This window comes from Chiloscyllium plagiosum, unplaced genomic scaffold (genome assembly GCF_037043375.1).
Source record: "Chiloscyllium plagiosum isolate Xiang-an unplaced genomic scaffold, Cpla_swu_hap1 HiC_scaffold_29, whole genome shotgun sequence".
Classification (NCBI taxonomy): Eukaryota; Metazoa; Chordata; class Chondrichthyes; order Orectolobiformes; family Hemiscylliidae; genus Chiloscyllium; species Chiloscyllium plagiosum.
Window position 1 is genome coordinate 34,665,667 of NW_028270167.1, and position 25,458 is coordinate 34,691,124.

The 25,458-nt window shown below is 42.8% G+C and overlaps 1 protein-coding gene across 2 annotated transcripts in view; it reads left to right on the forward strand.

Annotated features, from left to right (window-relative positions):
* Positions 1-25,093, forward strand: part of ei24 (EI24 autophagy associated transmembrane protein) — a 55,321-nt gene extending 30,228 nt beyond the window's left edge. For both annotated transcript variants that reach the window (XM_043676873.2, XM_087976483.1), the window contains exons 9-11: positions 3,184-3,295; positions 14,579-14,653; positions 17,493-25,093. In XM_043676873.2, coding sequence (XP_043532808.2) covers positions 3,184-3,295; positions 14,579-14,653; positions 17,493-17,655 — 350 coding nt within the window. In that variant the 3' untranslated portion in view covers positions 17,656-25,093. The remainder of the gene's footprint in view (positions 1-3,183; positions 3,296-14,578; positions 14,654-17,492) is intronic.
* The last annotated feature ends 365 nt before the right edge of the window (positions 25,094-25,458 follow it).

Consider the following 25,458-nt stretch of genomic DNA (forward strand, 5'->3'; position numbering starts at 1 on the left):
GGGAACAGGAGAATCGACGTTTCGGGCATAAGCCCTTCTTCAGTTTCAAGAAGTCTGGTGGACCTTTCCCTCCTAAGTTTTACCTCTTGTCTATTAGCTAGGGCAGGTACTGTTACTATCAGCTGCCTCTATGTAGACTGGGAGCCTCTGTGCTAGTCCATATGCTTGAAGCTTCAACAAGCAGCCAGCAGGGGAGCTCATTGTCCTAAACTAAAAAAAGAAAACCAAAGAAATCGGAAACAACAACAAATTGCTGGGAAAATTCAGGTCTGGCAGCATTTGTAGAGAGAAAGCAGAGTTATGTATTGGGTCCAGTAATTCTTCTTTTGAACTAGAAGAAGGGTCACTGAAGGGTTCTGAAGTAGGGTCACTAGGTTGGAAACATTAACTCTACTTTCGTTCCACACTTGGTTGGAGCGTTTGAGCTACAGGGAGAGGCTGAATAGGCTGGGGCTGTTTTCCCTGGAGCGTCGGAGGCTGAGGGGTGATCTAATAGATGTTTATAAAATCATGAGGGGCATGGATAGGGTAAATCGACAAGGTCTCTTCACTGGGGTGGGGGAATCCAAAACTAGAGGGCGGAGGTTTAGGGTTGTGAGGGGAAAGATTTAAAAGTGATCTCAAGGGCAACCTTTTCATGCAGAAGGTGGTGCATATGGAATGAGCTGCCAGAGGAAGTGGTGGAGGCTGGTATAATTACAACATTTTAAAAGGAATTAGGTATGTGAATAGGAAGAGTTTAGAGGGATGTGAGCCAAATGCTGGCAAATGGGACTAGATTTACTTAGGATATCTGGTCGGCCTGGACGAGTTGGACTGAAGGGTCTGTTTTTGTGCTGTACATCTCTGATTCTTTGACATGCTGCCAGACTAGAATTTTCCCAGCAATTTCCATTGTTATGTTTCCTTTTGTTTTGGGATTTGCTGAATTCTGTCTTTTTTAGTTGTGGATAGGACCTTTTTAAGGTATTTAGATGCTTTCCGTTTCTTGTCCAGTCTCCACAGGAAAATAAACATTGGACCTGCTCCCAATATTTCAGCCTCATTTTAAAATTATTAGGATTAATGTGTATGGGAGGCCTTTTTTGGACATAATCCACATCCACCAAAGACAGAGGCTCCCGCTTCACTTACATTACTCCTGAGAAAGACCCAAGTTATTATATCGGCAGTATTTACTTGGCAAGTTTAGAATTCCTATGTTTGGCGTCAATCTGCTTAGATTACAGCAAAGCACAATCCCGCACAGGAACAGGCCTTTTGGCCCTGGGCCAACACATCCTGTCCTTCATACTAAAACTGTCTTCACTTACAGGATCCGTATCCCACCTAAGATTGTCCGGAATCTCTCATGTGGGCTGTAGCCATGCCCTTTCTCTAGTTCTTAGTAGATGTACTTCCAGTTGTTCACATTAGTCTTAAAGTTACTGCACAGTGTGAACAAGCAGTAGCAATGCTCATCCCACATGGTAACATTCAATAATTCCCCCCCAAGATGTGTTTGCCCACCCCCAGTCCAGTCCTGCGCCACTTGATGGGCTTACCCCATCCCGCAGTTGGTCTTCTCACTCCTTTTCTATAATCCCTGGCTTCCAAATAGCCAATTTTAAAAGGGATGGTGGATGAGTTGGATGGTCACTGTCAGGGTGAGCGGAGGAATGAGATGGAGGAGTGATCACTGTCAGAAGTGAGGGGTGGGTGTGAATCAATCTTGAGGTGAGGGGAAGAATGAGCAGGGTTGGTCTCTTTCTTCAAATAATGCTGTAAGATCTCTTCCATTCACTTGAGGGGATGGGGGGGTTGGGGGAGTGGCAGCACAGGCAGGGCCATGATCTGACCTGAAAGAGCCCAGCATTTCCTTGATGCTACACTGGAAGGTCCGCCTGATGATCTGGTTTTTGAGGCAAAACTGGAACTCCCAATGTTCTGACTCAGACAAGAATGCTTACCACTGAGCATGGCAAGCACCACTCTGCTGGGGTTTTTAATTTCTTGTTCACTGACTTATGCTGTTTGAATTTCATTAGAATGAGCCATTTCCTCATTGTTGGGGTAAACCTAAAAACTGACAGCTACTTGAGAAACTGTGGAAGTTATTGGGAACTTGTTTTTAAACTTTATATTGCAAATTTTCCTCTCCAGTTAAACCTGAGGAATACTAGGTGGAGCAATGGTAATGACGGTGGAGTAGTCATGTCCTCCCCTACCAGTTGCCAACTTTCCCCAAGCTGCTGAAGGCCCACTCAAAGGGACATTCCCACCCTTTTGCTTCAGCTCTCCTCTGTCTGTCTGTCTGTCTGTGGTAGGCTCAGAGTGACACTTGTACTGGGACCTCTGCAGACTGGAGGGTTTTTTAGGGTCCCTGAAGATCAAGTCAGGTAAGAGCCCTTTGAGGTTCCAGGTTGCTGTTTGAACTCAGGGCCTACTATTCTTCAGGGGAAAGTTGAAGGCCTCAGCGCCAGGTAATAAAAATAAAGATCAAAGAAAATTGCAGCACAGGAACAGGCCCTTCGGCCCTCCAAGTCTGTGCTAATCCAGATCCCCTATCTAAAGCTTGCGGTCTAACAAGAGCTGCAGCTGGACACACTTCCTGAACGTGAAGAACTCAGGAACATTGGCCGCATCCCTGAGCTCCCACATTGAGCAAAAGGAGAATAACGCGGGTCTGCGATCTCCTGTCATTTTTACTCTTAAGCTTAATTTAGTCCAACAATAATATGAAATAATAGATAAATGGAAAAAGAAATCACACCAATCACATGATAAAAAATAGAAAAACCTTATATTATCAACACACCAGAGTCTTTTTTTTTAATTAGTTAGAGGAAGAGAGCGGCTGGGAGACACTGCGCTAATCAGGAATATTGCTGCAGGTTTTAGCAATGCTCCTATTTCCACCTCTCAAATCCTGCATTAGGTGCAACCATTGAGTATGTTTGTAGCAGCCAGGTATCTATGTCAAGGATGTCTGGCCCATCTCAGGTGGAGTATAGCAATGGTAAGTTGCACAGGGAAGATGGTCTGTATCCCACAAGGGTCTGAGTAACCTGGTATTAAATGTAATGTGACAGTGCGTATGTTGGTGTGATATGTCATAAATACACTAATTGTACAGCATTCATCAGGTGACTCAATGCTGCTCCAGATTTGCAGTATTAATCTTGTTCTTTGTGCTGTCTACAGGAATCGAGATGCATCAGCGCTTGTCCAATATCGAGCGGAATTGGCCTTATTATTTTGGTTTTGGATTGCCATTGGCTATCCTCACTGCTCTGCCATCATCCTATGTCATCAGGTAGGTACTTTGCAGCAACAATCTTAAATTCCCTTATCAGCTGCTTTTAGCAGTACCTATGGACTCCTTGGCTTTGTTAATGGAAACAAACAGAATAAACGTGTTGAATTCATTGCTTAGTCACTAGCTGAAATTTTTGTTTCTAATCTGGGCACCATCCTTCAGGAAGGATATCAATGCCACAGATAGGATGCAGGGATGTACCAGAATGGTATCAGGGATGAGTAATGTGGTGAGGCTGAAGGTGATGAAAGATTTCCTTCAAGCAGACAAAGTTGAGAGATTTAATTAAATGCCTAAAATTACAAGGTGTTTTGATAGACTAAATCAGGCGGAACCATTTCTTAAAGGGAGGAAGGTATTAAGAGACAGATTGACAGTAATTCACAAAAGAAACAGAGGTGAAGTGAGAACATTTTTTGGACAATGATGTATTCTGATCTGCAATGCCCTGTCCAAAAGGTTGATGAAAGCTGAATCAGTACGTCCTAACAGGAAATTGGATTAAATGCAAGGGGAGCAAATTGTAAAGCTGTAAGGGTATGACCTGGAGGCTGGATCTAAGTGAATATTTTTTACTTTCAAAAGGACCAGCATGAGCATGATGGACAGAATAAAATTCCATGAAGCTCTAACAGTGTACCATCACAATCTCTCTGAAACTATTATCATCACCAACTCCTCAAACAACCGTTCTTAATTCCTCTTCCTTTGCAAACTGTTGCAGCATTTTCAACTTCACTTTTCTTTCCAAAGTCCTTGTCTCCCAAGTTTCTATCCTTCACCATAGCACCCGTTTGAATCTTTCCAGAGAGTTTCCACATTTACCACAGCACCATAATGGGCTTTTCTGTGTTTGGTGCATCATTACATTTCAACATCTGCAGCTTTTGACAATCCCTCCAAACACCATGCCTCCATTATCAAATCGAGTAGGACTGCTCTTAAAGATTCCACTCGTATTCAAGTACAGCAAGAGCATATCCAGCAACGACTGGCCCTCCCAGTTACCTCCAGCAACACCTATCCTCTGCCTTCTCCTCTTTTCATCTCCAATCAACCTTTCAACAGCACCATCTGTAAACCTGGGGTTATGTTCCATGTATATGCAGACACACAGCACAGCTTTATCCCTTCATGGACTCCACATCGTCAGACTCCAATCTTGGATGGGCGCAGTTGTCTACAAGTAAATGTCAATAAAACCAAAGTCCATTTCTTCGTTCCCTATGACAAGCTGCAGTTCATTCCCTGCACCCCCCTGACTGTTGACTTCTGATGAATTGCAGAGTCTTAATAATGGTGCTATCTCATGTCTTCATCTATCTCCTACTTCTGTAACATCACGTACTTGCATCCCTACCTCAGCCATCTTCTCACGTCTTTCTAACCTCGACACGTGACTATTCAGTGATCTCACGGCTATCTTCCTATCCTCCAATGTCTGTAAAGCTCTGTAAAACTCTGTAAAACTCTGCCACTTATGTAAAACTCTGCCACTTATATCCTGTAGTGGACCAATTGCCAATCACCCATCATCCTTATTTTCACTGAGCTACATCAGCTCCCAGTCCCTACTGACTAAAAAAAATTAAATTCTCACCTTGTTTTTAAATTATTTTATGATCATTACTGATTACCCAATCTAATCAGTGATGCAGTCTTGCTCATCTTCCTTGCCAGTTACCAGCTTAGAATCATTCAGGGTAGAAGAGTGTCCTCGGCCCATCAAGTCTGTGCTGCCAAAAATATACTTTCCACGCTAGTCCATATTGCCTTGAATGTTATGACACTTGTGCTCATGTAAGTACTTTCTAAAGGTTGTGAAGTTTCCTGCCTCAACTCTCCTCCCAGGCAGTGCATTCCAGAGTCCCCACTTTCCTCAAATCCCCCCCCCAAACATCCTGTCTTTCATATTAAATTATGCCCCCTTGATATTGAGCCTTTGACTAAGAGTACCAACTGTTTTCTATTTACCCCTCAGCTGAAGTGTTCCACCCCAGCCAAAATCCCTGTGACTCTACTCTGCAACCCCTCCAGTGCAATCACATCCTTCCTGAAGTATGACCAAAACTGCACACTCTGTTCTTATAGTTTATGGGATGACTGATGAAGGCAATAATGACTGCTGCAAAAAATCAAAAGTGCTCTTGTCTGTTAAACTTAGATCTGTCTTCATGTCACCAAGGAAGAAGAAAAAATAAGATTCACAAAAGGCACATAAGCAGCAATGAGGAAGGAGGGCTTCAGATACATCAATCATTGGAATACCTCATGGGAAGGTGGGACCTGTTCAAGAAGGACGGGTTGCACCTGAACTGGAGGGACACCAATATCCTGGGCAGGAGGTTTGATATAACTCTTGGGAGGGTTTAAACTAGTTTGGCAGGGGGTGTGGGAACCGGAGCTATGGTTCTGAATATGGACCAGCTAGTGAACAGCTAGAATTAGCTTGCAGAGTGGCTGTGAGGAGGGATAGACAGGTGTTAGGACAAAGTTGTAGTTAGTGTGATGGGTTGAAGTGTGAAGTGTGTTATTTAATGCAAGAAGTATCAGGAATAAGGGTGATGAACTTGGAGCATGGATCAGTACTTGGAATTAGGATAATGTGGCCATTATGGAGACTTGGAAATCACAGGGGAAAGAATGTACAGAACAACATTGGTTAACCGAACAAGATCTGAGATCCCGTAAAACATTACATCAAAGAGGTGTTACTGACACTAGTGCGACGATTGTATCTTTTGTTTTCAATTATTAAAAGTGAATTTGGATTCCTGAAATGCTGCCTAGAACAGTCCTGGACATCGACTGGAGCTCAGGCACATCTCCCTCCCTCCTTCCTCTCCCTCTCCCAACGAAGACAGACAGAATGATGATCTGGGCAAATTCAGAGCGCTGAATATTCTCAAATTATGAACACACCAGTCCATTACAAAGACTTCACATCTGAGTTTTTGAAAATAGTAGTCCTGAACTCATAAGAACGCTGAAACTTAACTGTTATTTTTCTTTATTATGGGGTCTACCCTACCATACAAACTCCCCTTTCCCAGATAATCTCCAAAACATTTCCTGTCCATGGCAGAGTGGGAACTTGTCAAAACGTTGCAGTAAGAAGTTTTGTGTGTGTGTGTGCTATATTGAGACTCCTCTTCTTACCCCACCTCTTCCTCCCCCCACCCAAAAAGGGCAGCAGCAGTCTTGCTGTTGGTGTCCAGTCCAGCTGATGTATTATTTCCATTACTTCATTTTGTTCCGGAGCCACATTGGGGGGGAAAAGATAAGAGACATCTGGCCGCTTCACTCCATCCGCTGGCTGGAAACGTGGGGAGTTGAAAGTACGCGGCATTTGTGGGGGGTACTGTGCTGCTGCTGCTGCCTGGTCTCCTGAACGGAGAGTGGACTCGGCAAGCCCTCGCTCTGTCAATCCCATTGAATTGAAGCAGCAGCAGGGAGAGGCTTCAGCAATACTGCAGGTCCCTTACACACGTGTGTGTGTGTGTGTGTGTGTGTCTCTGCTCAGAAACAAACCCTGAGACAGAGGGAGGGAACAAGGTAGGCAGAGTGAGGAAAAAGAGAACTTCAGAAAACACTGAGTCCCAGAGGAGAGACATTGGATTAGTTATCTGAAAAAAATGCTCCCCGCCCACCACATTCAGATAATCGAGGTTATTCTGTATTAGATGTTCCAGGGTTTAAAAAGGAAGGGGGGTGGTGGAGGTAAAAGAGGAGGGGGAGTGGCATTGCTAATCAGGGATAATATTGCAGGTGCAGAAAGGGAGGTTACCAAGGAGGGTTTGTCTACTGAGTGAGAATGGGTAGAAGTCAGAAACAGGAAAGGAGCAGTCACTTTATTGGGAGTTTTCTACAGACTCCCCCAGTGGCAACATGGAAGAGCAGATTAGGAGGAAGATTTTGGAAAGGTGCAGAAGTAACAGGGTTGTTGTCATGCGTGATTTTACTTTCCCTGATATTGATTAGAGTCTCCTGAGTTCAAATAGTTTGGATGGAGCAGTTTTTGTCATTTGTCCCGGAAGGATTCCTGACTCAATATGTAGATAGGCTGACTAGAGGGGAGGCCATATTGGATTTGGTGCTTGGCAACGAACCAGGCCAGGTGGGAGAGCATTTTGGTGATAGTGAACACAACTCCCTAACCTTTACTATAGTCATGGAGAGGGATAGGATTAGATGGTATGAGAAAGTATTTAATTGGGGGAGGGGGAATTATAATGCTATTATGCAGAAACTGGGGTGCCTAAATTGGGAACAGATGTTCTCTGGAAAATGCATGACAGAACTGTGGAGGTTGTTTAGGGAGCACTTACTGATAGTGCTGGATAGGTTTGTCGCACTGAGGGAAGGAAGGATAGTTGGGTGAAGGAAACTTGGCTGACAAGGGTTGTGGAACATCTAGTCAAGAGGAAGAAAGAAACTTATTTAAGGTTGAGGAGGCAAGGATCAGACAGGGCTGTAGAGGTAGCCAGGAAAGAACTGAAGACTGGACTTAAGAGAGCTAGAAGAGGGCATGAGAAAGCTTTAGAAGCTGGGATTATGGAAAGCTGCTAGGCATTCTGTACTTATGTGAGGAAAAAGAGGATGGCCAGAGTGAGGGTAGGACCAATCAGGGATAGTGGAGGGAACTTGTGTCTGGAGTCAGAAGAGATAGGAGAGGCCCTTAAGAATACTTTGGTTCAGTATTCGTTACTGAGAGGGCCCTTGTTGTTTGTGAAGACAGCATGAAACATGCTGATGTGCTTGAGCAGGTTAATGTTAAGAAGGAGGATTTGCTGAAAATTTTGAAAAACAGAAGGATAGAGAAGTCCCCTGGGCCAGACGGGATATCACCTCGGTTACTACAGGAAGCAAGGTAAGAGATTGCAGCACCTTTGGTAATGATCTTTGCATCCTCACTGTCCACTGGAATAGTGCCAGATGATTGTAGGGTGGCAAATGTTACTCCCTTGTTCAAGAAAGGGAATAGCTGAAAATGTGTTGCTGGAACAGCGCAGCAGGTCAGGCAGCATCCAGGGAACAGGAGAACGACGTTTCGGGCATAAGCCCTTCTTCAGGAATGAGGAAAGTGTGTCCAGCAGACTAAGATAAAAGGTAGGGAGGAGGGACTTAGGGGAGGGGCGTTGGAATAGAAAGGGAATAGAATAGTTTTGGATGTAGGTTTGCTTGCTGAGCTTGAAGGTTCATTTCCAGATATTTTGTTACCCGACTAGGTAACGTCTTCAGTGGGCCTCAGGCGAAGCAATGCTGAAAATTCCTGCTTTCTGTTTATATGTTTGGGGTTCTTTGGGTTGGTGATGTTACTTCCTGTGGTGAAGTTACTTCCTGCTCCTTTTCTCTGGTGGTAGATGGGCTCTAACTCGATGTGTTTGTTGATACAGTTTCAGTTGGAATTCTCATGCGTGTCTTTGTTTGGATAGGAATAGTCCTGGGAATTACAGACCAGTCGGTCTTACGTCTGTGGTGGGCAAATTACTGGAGACAATTCGGAGAGACAGGATTTTTGGAAAACCATAGTTTGATGAGAGATAGTCAGCATGGCTTTGAGAGGGGCAGGTCATGCCTCACAAGCCTTATTGAATTCTTTGAGGATGTTACAAAACACTTCAAAGGTAGATCAGTGGAGGTGGTGTACATGGATTTTAGGAAGGAGTTTGATAAGGTTCCCCATGATATGCTCATTCAGAAAGTGAGGAGGCTTGGGATACAGGGAAATTTGGTTGTCTGGATACAGAATTGGATGGACCATAGAAGCAGAGGGTGGTAGTAGATCGATCGTATGCACCCTGGAGCTCGGTGACCAGTTGTGTTCCACAGGGATCTGTTCTGAGACCTTTGCTTTTTGTGAGCAAATGACTTGGATGAGGAAGTGGAAGGGTGGGTTAGTAAAGTTTGCTGATGACATGAAGGTTGGGAGAGTGATGGATAGTCTGGAGGGCTGTGATAGTTTGCAACGGGACATTGACAGTTAGCAGAACTGGGCTGGGAAATATTCAACCTGGAGAAGTGGGAAATGATACATTTTGGAAGGTCGAATTTGAATGCAGAATATAGGGTTAAAGGCAGGATTCTTGGCAGTGTGGAGGAACAGAGGGATCTTGGGGTCCATGTCCATAGATCCCTCAATGTTACCATCCAAGTTGATAGGATTGTTAAGAAAGCGTATAGTGTTGGCTTTCATTAGGAGGGGGATTGAGTTTAAGAGCTGCGAGGTTATGCTGCAGCTGTATAGAGCCATGGTTAGACCACACTTGCAATATTGTGTTCAGTTCTGGTCGACTCATTATAGGAAAGATGTGGAAGCTTCAGAGAGGGTGCAGAGGAGATTTACCAGGATGCTGCCTGCACTGGAGGGCATGTCTAATGAAGAAAATTTCTTCTCATTGGAGCAAGGAAAGGTGAGAGGTGACTTGATAGAAGTGTACAAGATGATAAGAAGCTTAGATAGAGTGGATAGTCAGAAACTTTTTCCCAGGGCAGAAATATCTATCACAAGGCATAATTTTCCGGTGATTGGAGGAAAGTTTAAGGGAGATGTCAGAGATGGATTCTTTATACACAGTGTGGTGGGTACCTAGCATGCACTGCCAGCGGTGGTAGTAGAGTCAGAGACATTAGGGACATTTAAGTGACTCTTGGATAGGCACATGGATGATAGTAAAATGAAGGATATGTAGGTTAGTTTGTTCTTAGAATGGGATAAAAGGTCTGCATCAGTGGCTGAAGGGCCTGTACTGTTCTATGATCTACATTAGGTCTATGTAAAATCTTCCAGAGCAATCCAATTAGACCCTTTCCTTCTGCTCTATCCCCATCGGCTGCTTAGTTCAGTTCGCCCACCTGCTCATCCAATTTGCTTTTGAAATCTTTCATCATCTCAGCATCTACCACCCTCATTGGCAGCAAGAATCAGAGGCAATACTATCCAGTGGATTATAAAGCTCGTACTCTCCTTTTCCCCGAAGAATCTTTTGGGAAAGAGCCTATATCTGTGTTCCCTCATCCTTGTGCCATGAGCAACTCAGAAGTGCTTTTATGTCTTTACATAATGTAAATCTTTCACAATCATATACACCTCTGCCAGATCTCCCCACAAACTCCTGTCCCCAAACCCCATTTTTCCTATGAAACCAACCAGCTTCTCCAACTTAACCTTCCAACCAATTTGACCCATCGTTGGAAATATTCACGTTAGCCTCCTCTGCACCTTCTCTCGGACCCCGAGTGGGTTGCAAGCTGACACTTGCAAGTTGTGGAGCTCTGACTGTTGTAACAAGTACGGCCTGCACTTACAGTAAGGCCCGAGATCACACTCTCACTGTCCTCCTCTCCTCGCCCTGGTAGTTCTTACTCAAAAGTTTGATCATTTTGAAGTGTGGAAATGAAGTCATAGTGAGATAACGTTTGGGAAACACTGGTTCGTGGACCCGAATCATAGTCATAGAGATGTACAGTACAGAAACAGACCCTTCAGTTCAACTCGGCCATGCCGACCAGATATCCCAACCCAATCTAGTCCCACCTGACAACACCCGGCCCATATCCCTCCAAACCTTTCCTATTCATATACCCATCCAAATGCCTTTTAAATGTTGCAGTTGTACTAGCCTCCACCACTTCCTCTGGTAGCTCATTCCATACATGTACCACCCTCTGTGTGAAAGAGTTGCCCCTTAGGTCTCTTTTATATCTATCCCCTCTCACCCTAAACTTGTGCTCTCTAGTTCTGGACTCCCCCAACTCAGGGAAAAGACTTTGTGAATTTATCCTATCCATGCCCCTCATAATTTTGTAAACCTCTATAAGGTCACCCCTCAGCCTCCGACGCTCCAGGGAAAACAGCCCCAGCCTGTTCAGCCTCTCCCTGTAGCTCAAATCCTCCAACTTTGGCAGCATGCTTGTTAATCTTTTCTGAACCCTTTCAAGTTTCACAACATCTTTCCGATAGGAAGGAGACCAGAATTGCACGCAATATTCCAACAGTGGCCTAACCAATGTCCTGTATAGCCGCAACATGACCTCCCAACTCCTGTACTCAATACTCTGACCAATAAAGGAAAGCATACCAAACACCACCTTCACTATCTTATCTACCTGCGACTCCAGTTTCAAGGAGCTATGAACCTGCACTCCAAGGTGTCTTTGTTCAGCAACACTCCCTAGGACCTTACCATTAAGTGTATAGGTCCTGCTGAGATTTGCTTTCCCAAAATGCAGCACCTCACATTTATCTGAATTAAATTTCATCTGTCACTTCTCAGCCCATTGGCCCAACTGATGAAGATCGCAATGTAATCTGAGGCAACCTTCTTCGCTGTCCACCACACCTCCAATTTGCTTTCATCTGCAAACTTACTAACCATACCTCTTATGCTCGCATCCACATCATTTATATAAATGACAAGAGATAGAGGGCCCAGTACTGATCCTGTGGCACTCCACTGGTCACAAGCCTCCAGGCTGAAAAACAACCCTCCACCACCACCCTCTATCTTCTACCTTTGAGCCAGTTCTGTATCCAAATGGCTAGTTCTCCCTGTATTCCATGAGATCTAACCTTGCTAACCAGTCTCCTATGGGGAACCTTGTCGAATGCCTTACTGAAGTCCATATAGATCACATCTGCCACTCTGCCCTCATCAATCCTCTTTGTTCTTCAAAAAACTCAATCAAGTTTGTGAGACATGACTTCCCATGCACAAAGCCATGTTGACTATCCCTAATCAATCCTTGCCTTTCCAAATGTGTGTAAATCCTGTCCCTCAGGATTTCTTCCAACAACTTGCCCACCACCGACATTAGGCTCACTGGTCTATAGTTCCCTGACTTGTCCTTACCACCCTTCTTAAACAGTGACCCACCACGTTAACCAACCTCCAGTCTTCCGGCACCTCACCCATGACTATTGATGATACAAATACCTCAGCAAGAGGCCCAGCAATCACTTCTCTAGCTTCCCACAGAGTTCTAAGGTACACCTGATCAGGTCCTGGGAATTTATCCACTTTTTATCCCCTACCATAACTACTCTATTATTCTTACAGATAGCTGAGATCTCCTTACAAATTTGTTTCTCAATTTCCCTCTGACTATTAGGGGGTCTATAATACAATCCCAATAAGGTGATCGTCCCTTTCTTATTTCTCAATTCCACCCAAATAACTTCCCTGGATGTATTTTTGGGAATATCCTCCCTCAGTACAGCTGTAATGCTATCCCTTATCAAAAACGCCACTCCCTCTCCTCTGCCTCTCTTTCTATCCTTCCTGTAGCATTTGTATCCTGGAACATTAAGCTGCCAGTCCTGCCCATCCCTGAGCCATGTTTCTGTAATTGCTATGATATCCCAGTCCCATGTTCCTGCCCTGACTGTTTGACTTGTCTTTGTTCTCAACTGTATCAGTCTCAGATTGATCTCTTTCTTCACTATCTCCCTGGGTCCCAACCCGCCACCTTAATCGTTTAAATCCTCTTCTAGCAAATCTCCCTGCCAGTATAATAGTCCCCTTCCAATTCAGGTGTAATCTGTCCTTGTTGTACAGGTCACTTCTACCCCTAAAGAGATTCCAATGATCCAAAAAAATGTGAATCCTTTGCCCATACACCAGCTCCTCAGCCGTGCAATCATCTGCTGTATCCTCCTATTCCTGCCCTCACTAGCTCATATCACCGGGAGTAATCCAGATATTACTACCCTTTAGAACCTCGTTTTTAAATTACTGCCTAACTCTGTAATCTCCCTTCAGAGTCTCAACCTTTTCCCTTCCTATGTCTTTGGTTCCAATGTGCACAATGACCTCCTGCTGGCCCCCCTCCCCTTTAAGAACATTCTGCACCCTCTCTGAGGCATCCTTAATCCTTGCACTAAGGAAGCAACACACCATTCTGCTTTTTCGCTACTGGCCACAGAAACGTCTGTCTGTACCTCGGACTAGAGAGTCACCTAACACAATTGATCTCTTGGAACCGGACGAACCCCTCGTTGCATTAGAGCCAGTCTCTACCAGAAACTGGACTGTTTGTTGTACGTTCCCATGTGAATCCATCACCCCTTACATTTTCCAAAACAGCATACTTGCTTGAAATGGGGATAGCCATAGAAGACAGAAGACTCCTGCACTAGCTGCCTACCTCTCTTACCCTTCCTATAACTGCCATCCCTCACATACTGTTGTGTTGCAAATTCCTCATTGCCTCTAACTGTCTCTCCAACCGATCCATTCGATCCGATAGGATTTGCAACCAACAGCATTTATTGCAGATATAATCCGCAGTAACCCTTAAACTCTCTTTAAACTCCCACATCTGACAAGAAGCGCATATCATTCTACGAAAGGCCAGTTTTGCTCCTTCACAATCTACAGACCCAGAAAATGACACCGTCTTATTCCTCTACAAAACACTGCCCCAAGTTAAATTAATAGCTATGGCTTATATCTTAAGTTTAATCAAGAGACATATCTCAAAAAACATATAATCAAGAAAGAACCCACACACTTAAAAGAATTCACTTATCTGTTTCTGTGTTGTGAACTTCACCCAAATAGTTCCTCGAAGATTAGTTGTGAATTTCACTTTGTTAATTTTCCCAGACGCATTCCAATGTCCAGTGATACATGAATTCAAACAGCAAAGGCAGTAACTGTGCAGGTTCATTGTGGTGTCAGTTTCTTTCTCTCTCTCTCTCTCTCTCTCTCTCTCTCTCTCCTGCACAGACTGACCTCACCACGTGCTTCCTTTGTCTGTTCTTCTCTCTTATAAAACTGCTGTTGTTTTGGCTTTTTTTTCCCAAAGTTCCAAAACAATGCAACAGCATATGAAACAGTAATTGCTGCTCCTGGTGTTCGAGGAAATCGTCTCCAACACCTAAAATATCTCAAAAAGGTAGCAGCTGGTACAGCCAGAAATTTTCCTGTCCTCCATCTTGGATTACCCAGAATCCTCAGCTTGGCATAAAATGTGCTGTTGCCCAGGAAAGGATGCTAGACAGATCATTTTGTAACAGAAAATGTGGGTCAAGGATATGGTGCTTGAAAAGCACAGCAGGTCAGGCAGCATTTGAGGAGCAGGAGAATCGACATTTTGGGCATAAGCCCTTCACCAGGATGGGCATTCCTGTTGAAGGGCTTATGAACGAAACATCAATTCTCCTGCTGCTCAGATGCTGCCTGACTGGCTGTGTTTTTCCACTCGATTCTGATCTCCAGCATCTGCAGTCCTCACTTTCTCCTCGTAACAGAAAATGTCCCTCTTTGTGTTTTGCAGTGGCTGTTTGTTCTCCATTCTCTTTCCTCTATTTATAATAAGTGCAAACGAAGCAAAGACCCCACTGAGATCATTGTAAGTACATTTCAATTCCTATTTTCATCGTAATGCAACAGAAGGAACACTAAGATAGTAAGGAGACAGTGGAGTAGTCATCTCGAGAGCCAGATTAATACCTGGGGTATGGATTCAAATTCTACGACAGCAGATAGTGGAATTTAAATTCAGTTGATTAATAAAATCTGCCTGGGTTTCTGCTAGATGCTCCAGTTTCCTCTCACAGTCCAAACATGTGCAGTTTAGGTGGATTAGCTAAGCTAAATTGTCCGTAATGTCCAGGGATGTGCAGGCTGAGGGAAATGCGAGATTACAGGAATAGGGTTGGGGGATAGGATGCTCTTTAGAGAGCCGGTGCAGATTCAGTGGGCCAAATGGCCTCATTCTGAGCTTTCAGCTCACAAGCTTGACAACATAACACTAATTGGCAACACAGTCCAGGGAGAACTGAAGTTTTTGATGTTGCATTGAGGGTGGAGGATAGAGCTTTCTCCTGACATTTCCCAAAGATGGGTGATATTGCTCTTCAGAATTAATTCTATGGTTCTAAACTCAAATCTGGAATTGAAAGTCATTATTGGTATAGTGAAAGAATGACGTGATTAGATTAGATTACTTACAGTGTGGAAACAGGCCCTTCGGCCCAACAAGTCCACACCGACCCGCCGAAGCGTAACCCACCCATACCCCTACATTTACCCCTTTACCTAACACTACGGGCAATTTAGCATGGCCAATTCACCTGACTTGCACATCTTTGTGACTGTGGGAGGAAACCGGAGCCCCCGGAGGAAACCCACGCAGACACGGGGAGAACGTGCAAACTCCACACAGTCAGTCGCCTGAGTCGGGAATTGAACCCGGGTCTCTGGCGCTGCGAGGCAGCAGTGCTAACCACTGTGCCACCGTGCCGCCCACGTGAAACCATCTTGAAATTATAATTATAGAAATCCAATTGATTCACTAAAATCTTTTAGGGAAGAAAATCTACCATCCTTACCTGATCAGGGAAACATTTGATTCCAGACCCCCACAAATATGGTTCACCTTTATTGTCCTTAAAAATTACTCTTCACTTTACTCACTCAGACCAAATTGGCACCACTTCATGGAACTTTTGGAGTTTGAATACACATTTATGTTTTCATAGAATCCCTACAGTGCAGAAGCAGGCCATTTGGTCCATTAAGTCTGCACCGACCCTCTGAAGAGCATCCCACCCAAATCCACTCCCTACCCTATCCCTGTAACCTTGCATTTCCCATGGCTAATCCACCTAGCTTGCACATCCCTGTACACTATGGGCAATTTGTCATGGTCAATCTACCTGACCTGCACATCTTTGGACTGTGGGAAGAAACCAGAGCACCTGGTGGAAACCCACACAGGTAGAGGGAGAATGTGGAAACTCCACGCAGACAGTTGCCCAAGGTGGGAATTGAACCTGGGTCCCTGGCGCTGTGAGGCAGCAGTGCTAATCACTGAGCCACTGTGTTTGCCCCAGATGGGGATAAGGGGATAGGGCATTGAGATAGATCATCGGCCATAATCTCGAATGGTGGAGCAGCTGAATGGCCTACTCTTGCTCCTACATTTCTGCAGATTGCAGAAGTTCAAGAAGGCAGCTCACTGCCCACCCTCTTGAGACCAATGAGGAATAGGCAGCAAGTGTTGGCCTTGCTAGCAATGCCCACTTCACATGAATTTTTTTTTTTAATTGTTTGGAAAATGGGAAGAGTGTTGGTACCAACTCTCAGGTTTGACAACATAGCATCAATTGTCAGCACAATGCAGGGAGAACTGAGGTTTTTGATGCTGCATTGAAAATGAAAGACTTCGCTTTCTCCATGACATATCCCAGAGTTGGTGGTGATGTCCTTCAGAATTGATGTTTCAACCTTTTTCCCAACTATAAAAGCATAAAACTCGGGGAGAGATGGGATGACAAGCAACTTCAATTAGATTTATTCAGTTCTGGAGCACAGTATAGAACCCCAGCACCGGCTGATGTGTATGGACCCTCCACGAAGGACGTTTGAACAGTTCCAACCATTTCCCAAAGTGAGAGACTGCAAGCCATTCATTGTTGCTTCATGGTGGATGGCAACTTGTTGCCAGGACACAACCAGTTCTCCTGATTATCCCCCTGAAGTAGGTACACACAGGTAACCCAGCAAAGTTACTTGCCCAATTTCCCCAGTGCCAACAGCTGAAGCCTCCCACAACACCAGCCAGAATTGCAGCCACAGGCTAGCATCCATCAGCTGCAGGACTGCACATCAAAACTCTCAGCAAACTTCCTTCCTGTCTACTATGTTGATTGTCCATCATATTTCTATCCTGCAGGCAAAGGACAAACGATCCCCTAGACGTGTGGGGAGAATTGGAATTTTTTTTATTTAAAAGTGGTGAATTTATGAATATATTTGAAGAACTGGCTAGCCTCACAAATTACAATCAAACAGGAATTACTATAAAGCATACAGTATCAAAAATCAAGGGTTTTCTGTTGCACAGTCACATTTATTTGTCTAAATTTCATGTAACATCTTACACCAGATTGAATGCAGTGTGAAATCTCAAAATGGAGGAATGCTCATGTCCCAAATATTATTAATACAGCAAAATGGTGAAGATATAACTTTTTTAAAAAGGTGAAGATGAGCTTTCTTAGTCAGGAATTCTGCGCATCACCCTTGATTGAAAGCAGGAATTAATACCAGACAATCACGACTTAAAATTTCAAGGCAAGGGGAATAGGACTTGAGAAATGTTTCCGTCATAATAGGAACTGGAGTGATGCTATTTGAAATTAAAACAGACACAACTTTGATTGTTATTTCAATTTCTCTTCCAGTCATTTCCAGCTCCACCTCTTCTCCTTTGTGATCATGCTCAGCAATAAACTCTTTCACAAGACGGTTCATATCCAATCTGCCATGACAACAACAGGGTCGTCTGAGCATCTGCCATCTCCTCATTCATCCCCTGCCAAACAACGATCTACGACGCAGCAGTAAACTTCAGTTGAGGGTATAATGCCTCTTGCCCCCTCCCTTTGCATAGGGTTCTCACAAATGATCCACAGCTCAAGAAGGCAGGACTGTTCTACTGGAGACTTTGTTAATGAGCAGCCACACTTCACGTGTTTCTGAACATGGATTCCAGACCTGCCTTTCACCTGTCCAACACCCCACCTCTCTGAATTCTTGTGCAATTCACCTACGTGTTAGCAAACTGGGAAGTAGAAGACTTGAATTTTCATCTGATTTTCAAGTGGTACACTTTTATGTATAAAGCGTTTTATAGAATGCATGTGAGTGAGAGAGAACTTGTTGCAAATGTTAGCTGACTTGTGCCTGAATGTTACATTTGTATACATTTGTGCCAAGTGTGTGACTTACAGAACATAATGTGTTTCTCTGTTGTTTTGAGGGGCCAGGGTGAGAGGAAAGGTGTGCAAGGTTGTGAACATGTAACCATGCTTGTGTCAGTATTAGTCTCACTCCAGATAACCATCAGGGATTTCATAATGAAAATGGTAACTTTCTAGTTCTGGTTCAATATTAAAACTAATAATTATGGTTAAGTGTATTTGTGATCCCATTGAGTTAATGAAGAAACCTAATTTTTTTTTTAATTCAGTGATTCTTTTTGAAGAGGGATGGAGTACTGCAGTGTGGAATTTACAAAATGTTATTCCTTAAAGACTGACATTAGAACTTACTTCTCATATAAAAATGTGCTCTGATTTAGACTATCCCAAGCCCAATGTGTTTTTTTCATATGTTAGGAATCACTGAGCCTGCATTGACAGTGTTCATACCACAGTCAGTTCTGATGTAATGTGTTGGTTCCATCCTCGTGCAATCTCACGTTATAAGGAAATTGTGCCATAGCTGCACCATCTAAAATAATGGGGTCTGAATCGCGTTATAGCCAAGACAGGTAAGGAAAGGTCGCAATCTACAAATAATGGTCTAAATTCTTCAATCACATTATAGTCAATTTGCTTTGAAAAAACACTCGTTATAGCAGAACTGACGATACTTACATTTCAGATATGTGGCTAAATGGTTGGCTAATACTCCATGAACAAAAGTTGAGTTGTGTGAATACTGTAAAAGCAAATTATAGGTCAGCACAATGACTGACAAATGAAAGGTCAAACCCAACCATCTTCTGATCTATCATCCATTTGGTAAAATCACATTTTGGTCCTGTCCAAATTTTATGTTTAAGTTCTTTACTCCTTGCCATTTCTTGCTGCTCAACCCTCTCCTTTTCCATCCCAGCCAATCTGGCCAAACCCCTTTAAGGTAGTCTCACTTTGCCTTAATTTTACTGTTGACCGTGTTTTGTCTTTGGCCAGATCGAAGGTTATATTAAACTCTTTGATACATGTCCAGATTACTTCTGTAATAGCCGTACAGAATGTATTAGCTTTCAAGTCTTCTCAACGTGTGACCAGTTCCAACTGTTCGGCGTGTAGTGTTCCCTTATGGCTGAGAGATGGAATTCTGACAGGTGAAGAAAGAGAACTGACTGTTGCTTCCTTCTGTGCAGAATGTCATTGGTGGGGGATTACATATGGCTTCCAAAATTGGAAGAATGCATGTTTATGATGGAAAAAAGTATGACTAAAAAAATACCACTCAATCGTGAAAGTTTCTGGGTCAGTGTCAGTCATGTTGACCAGTAGTCAGGAACAGTTAGTATCTCTACCATGACATACAATGGAGCAGACTGTTCTCCTTTTATCTGTAAGATCTGAAGTTGGGTTGGTCGGCTTGGACGAGTTGGACATAGGGTCTGTTTCCATGCTATTTGACTCTTATGATTTTATGTATGGGTGGACCAGGTGGGGTGAGGGGGTGTTGTTGCACTATTCTGTTCGCACTGACAACTGCTTAAACTTCACTGTATACAGAGGTCACAAGATATTCCAAAGGCATTCGTCCATCCTGAAGGAGCCAGCTTTGTCTCATTTTAAGACCTTTCCAGAGTTTTCATCCCCAGTGCTCTACCCATAATTTGATGCTGTGACTTCGCCTTGTGAAGCAGAAATTCCTGGCATGAGTCACACATTTGCCTCTGAACCTCCTGTCACAATTTTTAATTTGAGATTGTGTTCTAGATCATCATTACTCAGGATCACAATTCACATCTGTTCCTTACCAGGCTGAGAAGCCCACACTGCTCGTGTTTCTTTCACTTATCTCCATCCTCCACTGAGCCTTGCAGCTTCTGTCTGGTGAGATGCCTCTAGGGCTGCAATGTTTGCCATGTTTCTTGTAACAAAGACTTGTCAAAACAACTTCCTGTGGTGTACTGAAGGAGCTCCGTTTCATTTCAACTGGTTGATAAAAGGTATTTAAAATTCTGCAATCTTGAAATGTGATTAATGTAGTTGAGCAAACTTTTAAACTTTGTGCATTTATAAAAAAGCATATCTCATGATCTACTGTAGTCGGTGCTATTCACTAGCTGAAACATGTGTTGCTGGAAAAGCTCAGCAGGTCAGGCAGCATCGAAGGAGCAGGAGAATCAACGTTTTGGGCATAAGCCCTTCTTTAGGTTTCCTGAAGAAGGGCTTATGTCCGAAACGTCGATTCTCCTCCTTGGATGCTGCCGGACCTGCTGCGCTTTTCTAGCAACACATGTTTCAGCTCTGATCTCCAGCATCTGCAGTCCTCACTTTCTCCTAGGTGCTATTCACTAGGTTCAGCAGACTCCTGTTATCTTGACTATGTAACCCTCCTTTAGCCACTGGGTCCGTATAATGGGGAATGATGATAATAAGGAGGAGAGCTGCAGCCCCCCGCCCTGAAGTGGAACTTTCCAATTAAACAAGCAGTCCCATCTCAAGCAGTCCCATAAAATGAGAAACCAATGTGTTTATGTGTGGACGAGACTTTTTTAATCCATTTTGGGATATCTGATCGTGCCTGTTCACAATTAGTACACAGTAGAACGTAAGTTATAAGAACTATGGAACCAAACTGTGGCCCTAACTTTATCAAAAATTACTTACATGAAGCAACATTTTAAAAACAGTAAACCTTAAATTTCAGAAAGAGAAAACAGAGTATCCTGTACCAAGATAACATGCACTGTTGTCCATTATTTACTGATGTTTATTTTGTTTGATATCGATTTGAATCTATTGCTGCACCACACTGATTAATTAGCTTTGAATATGAATCTTGGGAATATTTCTTGACCTTGAGTGCGTAGAACCAGCTTCTCTGCAAAAGGTTTGAGTGACTGAATGGCTTACTCCTGCTCCTGTGTCCCTATGTATGCACGGACACAAAAAATTACTGACATCTCTCTCAAATACCATCAGGATGCTGACCATCCAGGAATATCACTTTTATTGGATTTATAAAATATCGAGGAAGTACTTTCAAAATCTCTCAGCCCATGTTTGACTGTTAGTATTGAGATACCATAGCCCATGAAATATTGAGTTGGACCAATTGTTAATGTTCTACACAAGTTGCAATTTCCACTTGTGGAATTGCTGCACCTTGTTTGTGAGTGGGGTATATCATTCTCTTTATAAGTAAGTTGTGTTGTATTGATCTCTTGACAGTGTCTAAAATGCAAGCTGAAATATAGGACTACAAGGACCCTTTTCATTGTATTCTGTTGCTCACTGTCATTCTCTCGTCCGTATACACACACCCCTCCCTTCCCTCTCACGTGTCGTGCAATTTCCTCAGTTTGTCGTATTGTTCGTTTTTCAATGGCACTTCTCTAGAAACCCTTTTTTTAAATGCCACTTCATGATTCAATCCTAGATATTCATTACTATTCTTGTGAGCCACCTGAACTCCTCCCTTAGATTCCAGTCTGTAATTTCTTCTCCGATATGCATTCATTAATTGATACTAATTTCTGTAACAAAGAAATTCTGATTCAAAAGAAATCTGAGCTGTTGAGGTTATATCTCTGAGTATTAGCAGTACCCTGGCAACAGACTGCTTGCTTGCTTGTATGTATGTTGTATTATACAATGCATTTATTGATATGACGTTGGCATTTAACCAAGTGCTGAAATGGTGACCCATATGGGTCGCATGGTGGCTCAGTGGTTAGCGCTGCTGCCTCGTAGCACTAGGGTCCCAGGTTCGATTCCAGCCTCGGGCGACTGTCTGTGTGGAGTTTGCACATTCTCCCCGTGTCTGCGTGGGTTTCCTCCGGATGCTCCGGTTTCCTCCAAAGATGTGCAGGTCAGGTGAATTGGCCCATGCTAAATTGCCCATAATGTTAGGTGCATTAGTCAGAGGGAGGGAGGTTACTCTTCGGAGGGTCGGTGTGGATTTGTTGGCCCGAAGGGCCTGTTCCCACACTGTAGGGAATCTAATCTAAATGGGTCACTTTAATGCTGTGAAGCTGATTCTTCCATCAAGTTATTGACATATCAATTGAAAGAGATGGCACCTGAAACCCTGTCTTTAGTCCATAATTCTGTTGGAAATCTATCCACAATTATCGTGCAGGCTGAAGGTAGGTTTTGTTTGCATTTAAAAGTTCTGTAAATTAAGGAGACTGATGTAACTAATATTTATTAATTTACAAAAGGGAGCAAGAAACAAGCAGGTTTCTGGGCATAGTTACTGTCAAATTAACACACATTTGAGACCATTTGAACCAGCAGTGATGACTGCAATGTGTCAGGTTAAACTAAAATCAAATTGGGAAAATTATGTTTTTAAACCAAACATGGAACAATGGAATAAGAAAAGCAAAAGTTGAGCAACTAGCGCTGCAATTAGCACTTGCACTGAGATCAAAGGGTTAAAATTCTGTTTTGTTCTTCTTTCACATTGTTTAGAACTCTGGTAAAATATCCCAGAGCACTACCTGGATGAAGGTGTTAATCTGATGCCTATTGGTGACCTGCTTTGAGCAGGAACCACTGGAGAGCAATCAGGTGTGTTAGCCCTGCTAATGTTTCTCATTATCCTCTGCAGTGGCCCTCCCCCTTTGATAATCCAGGGCTGAGGCAGTTTTAGAACTCCCACTGCCGCCTGGTCATTCAACGCTGAACAGGGATTGACCATATTGGTCTCCTCTCCCTCTGTTGTTAGTCTGTGTATCACATCAAATAGCACACATACCCCACCCCATACAAATTAAATGTACCTATAATCTGCCATTTCAAGTCTTTGTTTTTAAAGTAGATTTCAGCAACTTGTACAGAAAAGTTTGAAACCAAAATGTTTGGGCTGTCAAGCAGATAATTAATTCAAACAAGCTGCACTTAATGCCCTGCCTTTAGATTTAAAGCAATAAAACTCCAAATCGAACATTTCGAAGTTTGTTTCCATAAAATCAAGTGAAACAGCTAGTACATTTGTGTTTACTTACTCCAACTATATATCTAAATTATAGATTATATATACTTAGCAGTGAATTCAGAAGAGACATTCACTTGGGAACTGTCTGGTCCAGGATGTGATCATAATGTTTGCTTGAAATTAATTTTACTTTGACTCTTCAGTGCTTCTGGAATGTTATATTTAAACAATATAGTTCATGGTTAAACACTAAAGTCCATTTTCAAAGAAGATCTGGATACTCTATTTATCTTGAGGTACAGTTCACTAGCACAGAGACTTAAATTACCAGTGCTCTACCTGGAATCCTGCACCCGGCTCCAATCCTGATCATAACTGGAACATTTTTTTTTAAAGAGTTGAAAATGTTGAATTTTATGCACATTTGGCACAATTTTACCTGATTGCAAGCTGAGACACTCTTAAATACTATCAGACCTCATTGTCCCAGCCCTATTTGAGGATACTTGCCCCAGTGAACGACCTTCCTTTTATATTAAAGGATACAGCAGGAATCATGGCAGTAGTCACCTCCATGTACTGTAGACGGTATTCACCTGGATCTATAACATAGTGGTACGTAGTGCTATAAAGAGCAAAAGCATCGAATGCTTCTTTCACCTTTGAGTTGTTTCAAGCTGCGTTGTGTCTGCCTCACAGAAAACCGACCTTAACATGGTCATAACTCATGTTTCTATTGTATTTTGTGTGACATGTGTACTTGGTAAAACTATCAATATTGTGGTTTATGTGAATTATTAACCTGCCAGTTATGTGTCTTCACAGCTCCAGCAGTCATTGGGTTATTACTATCCCTCTGCTCCTTTTTCTCAGCTTAAAATACATGTTTTAAGCACTTAATTCATGGTGCTCCCCCACTGTGAGGTGTAATTCAGTCCATAATATTGTCTGAACTATGAATTCAGTCCCTTTATTCCCTTTGGTTCAGGGATTACAGCCTATAGACATTATGACATTTAATGTAGCTTTTCAATCGATTCACCTGGAGATGCAGAAAAGCTGCAAACAGATTTTCCTCTTCCACTTCAGACTCGGTGGCCAGTTAATGTTTAGTCAAATCTGGGATCGTTTCTATTTTTCTGATGCTAGCAATCTAACTACTGCTCATTTTATAGGGCTCCTATGTGTAAAGTCCTGTTTAGATGAGAAGGCTTTCTTTCCCTATTGCAGATACCATTCAGAAAGCTCGCAAGGCATTGCAATACCCTGTTCTGTGATGTACCATTACATTTCTACTGGTCTGCAGCAAAGAGAAATTGCAGCTGTCTTGATAACTGAAAGTGTTGCCTCACTACTGAAATCTGTTTGAATTGCAGAGAGATGGACATTGCAGGCTTTCTCTTCACATGATCCTACCCACTCCCCAAGGTTAGTCCAGTCAGGCTCAGTGTGAGCATATAAGCATGAGGTTTAACTTTGGAGTGTAACTCCAAAATGCCAACAAGAATGCTAACATTCATCACGTTAGGAATCACTGACCATTAATTATTGTGCTCCAACTTTTACTCAGGCTGAGATCAGCGAACTCAACACAGCCTGGGCTGTGACCTGGGACTCCTTAATTGGTTTGAATCTATTGGACAACATGCAGTATTAACTCACTGATTATACAGGGAGCCACCCTCTTCAACAAATATTTTAAATGGTACAACTTCCTATAACAAACCAAAAAAGGGAGATAAAATATTACTTCTAGGTGGAGGGTGCTGATGGACAATGTCCATAAATTTCAGATCAAGCTGCTTTTGCCCCTTTTATATGAAGGATGATTAGTGTATTTGACTGTATTTTAATGTGCATTTTCAGATTTCATATAAAGCATGTTGTTTTCAAACTACAGCAAGCTTGAGCTGTTCAACTTTCTCTTTTTAAAAAGAATAAGGTCTTACTCAATGTGCTATGTTTTGTGAACTTATACAAAGTAATTTTAAAAGTTGTGTTTGACACATTGTGTGCTTTTGTAATAAGGACTTTGTCCTCAGCCCCTGTTGCAGACTGAGGATGATATAAAAATGGAGCTCAAAATGTATTTGATATATGTCAGTGTACACGCCATTTAATGTGAAAATAAAAGCACTTGTACAAGTTGGAGCAATGCTTTCTGAATAAGGTACTGAGGAAGCTCAGTACAGAAGGTAAATTGCAATATTGGCACCTTGGTATTAACTACAGCCAGCCATGAAAGGGAAACTAGCAATCAATTTATTATCCCAGAATAACTGTGACATAAATTGTGGCAACTAATAGTTCACCAGAGTATTGCACAGCACACAACACTTTTCAGATACAGCCCAATTTTGAAATGTCAACATCTGCAATTGAACTGCAATTTATTTTTCATAGCACAGGTGAGCAAATAGTGAAAGTTTCATACACCCACCAACAGCCATTATTAAAATAAGTAAAAATACTGATTTAATCATTTGCAACTTACAAATTAAAGACAATTTTAAA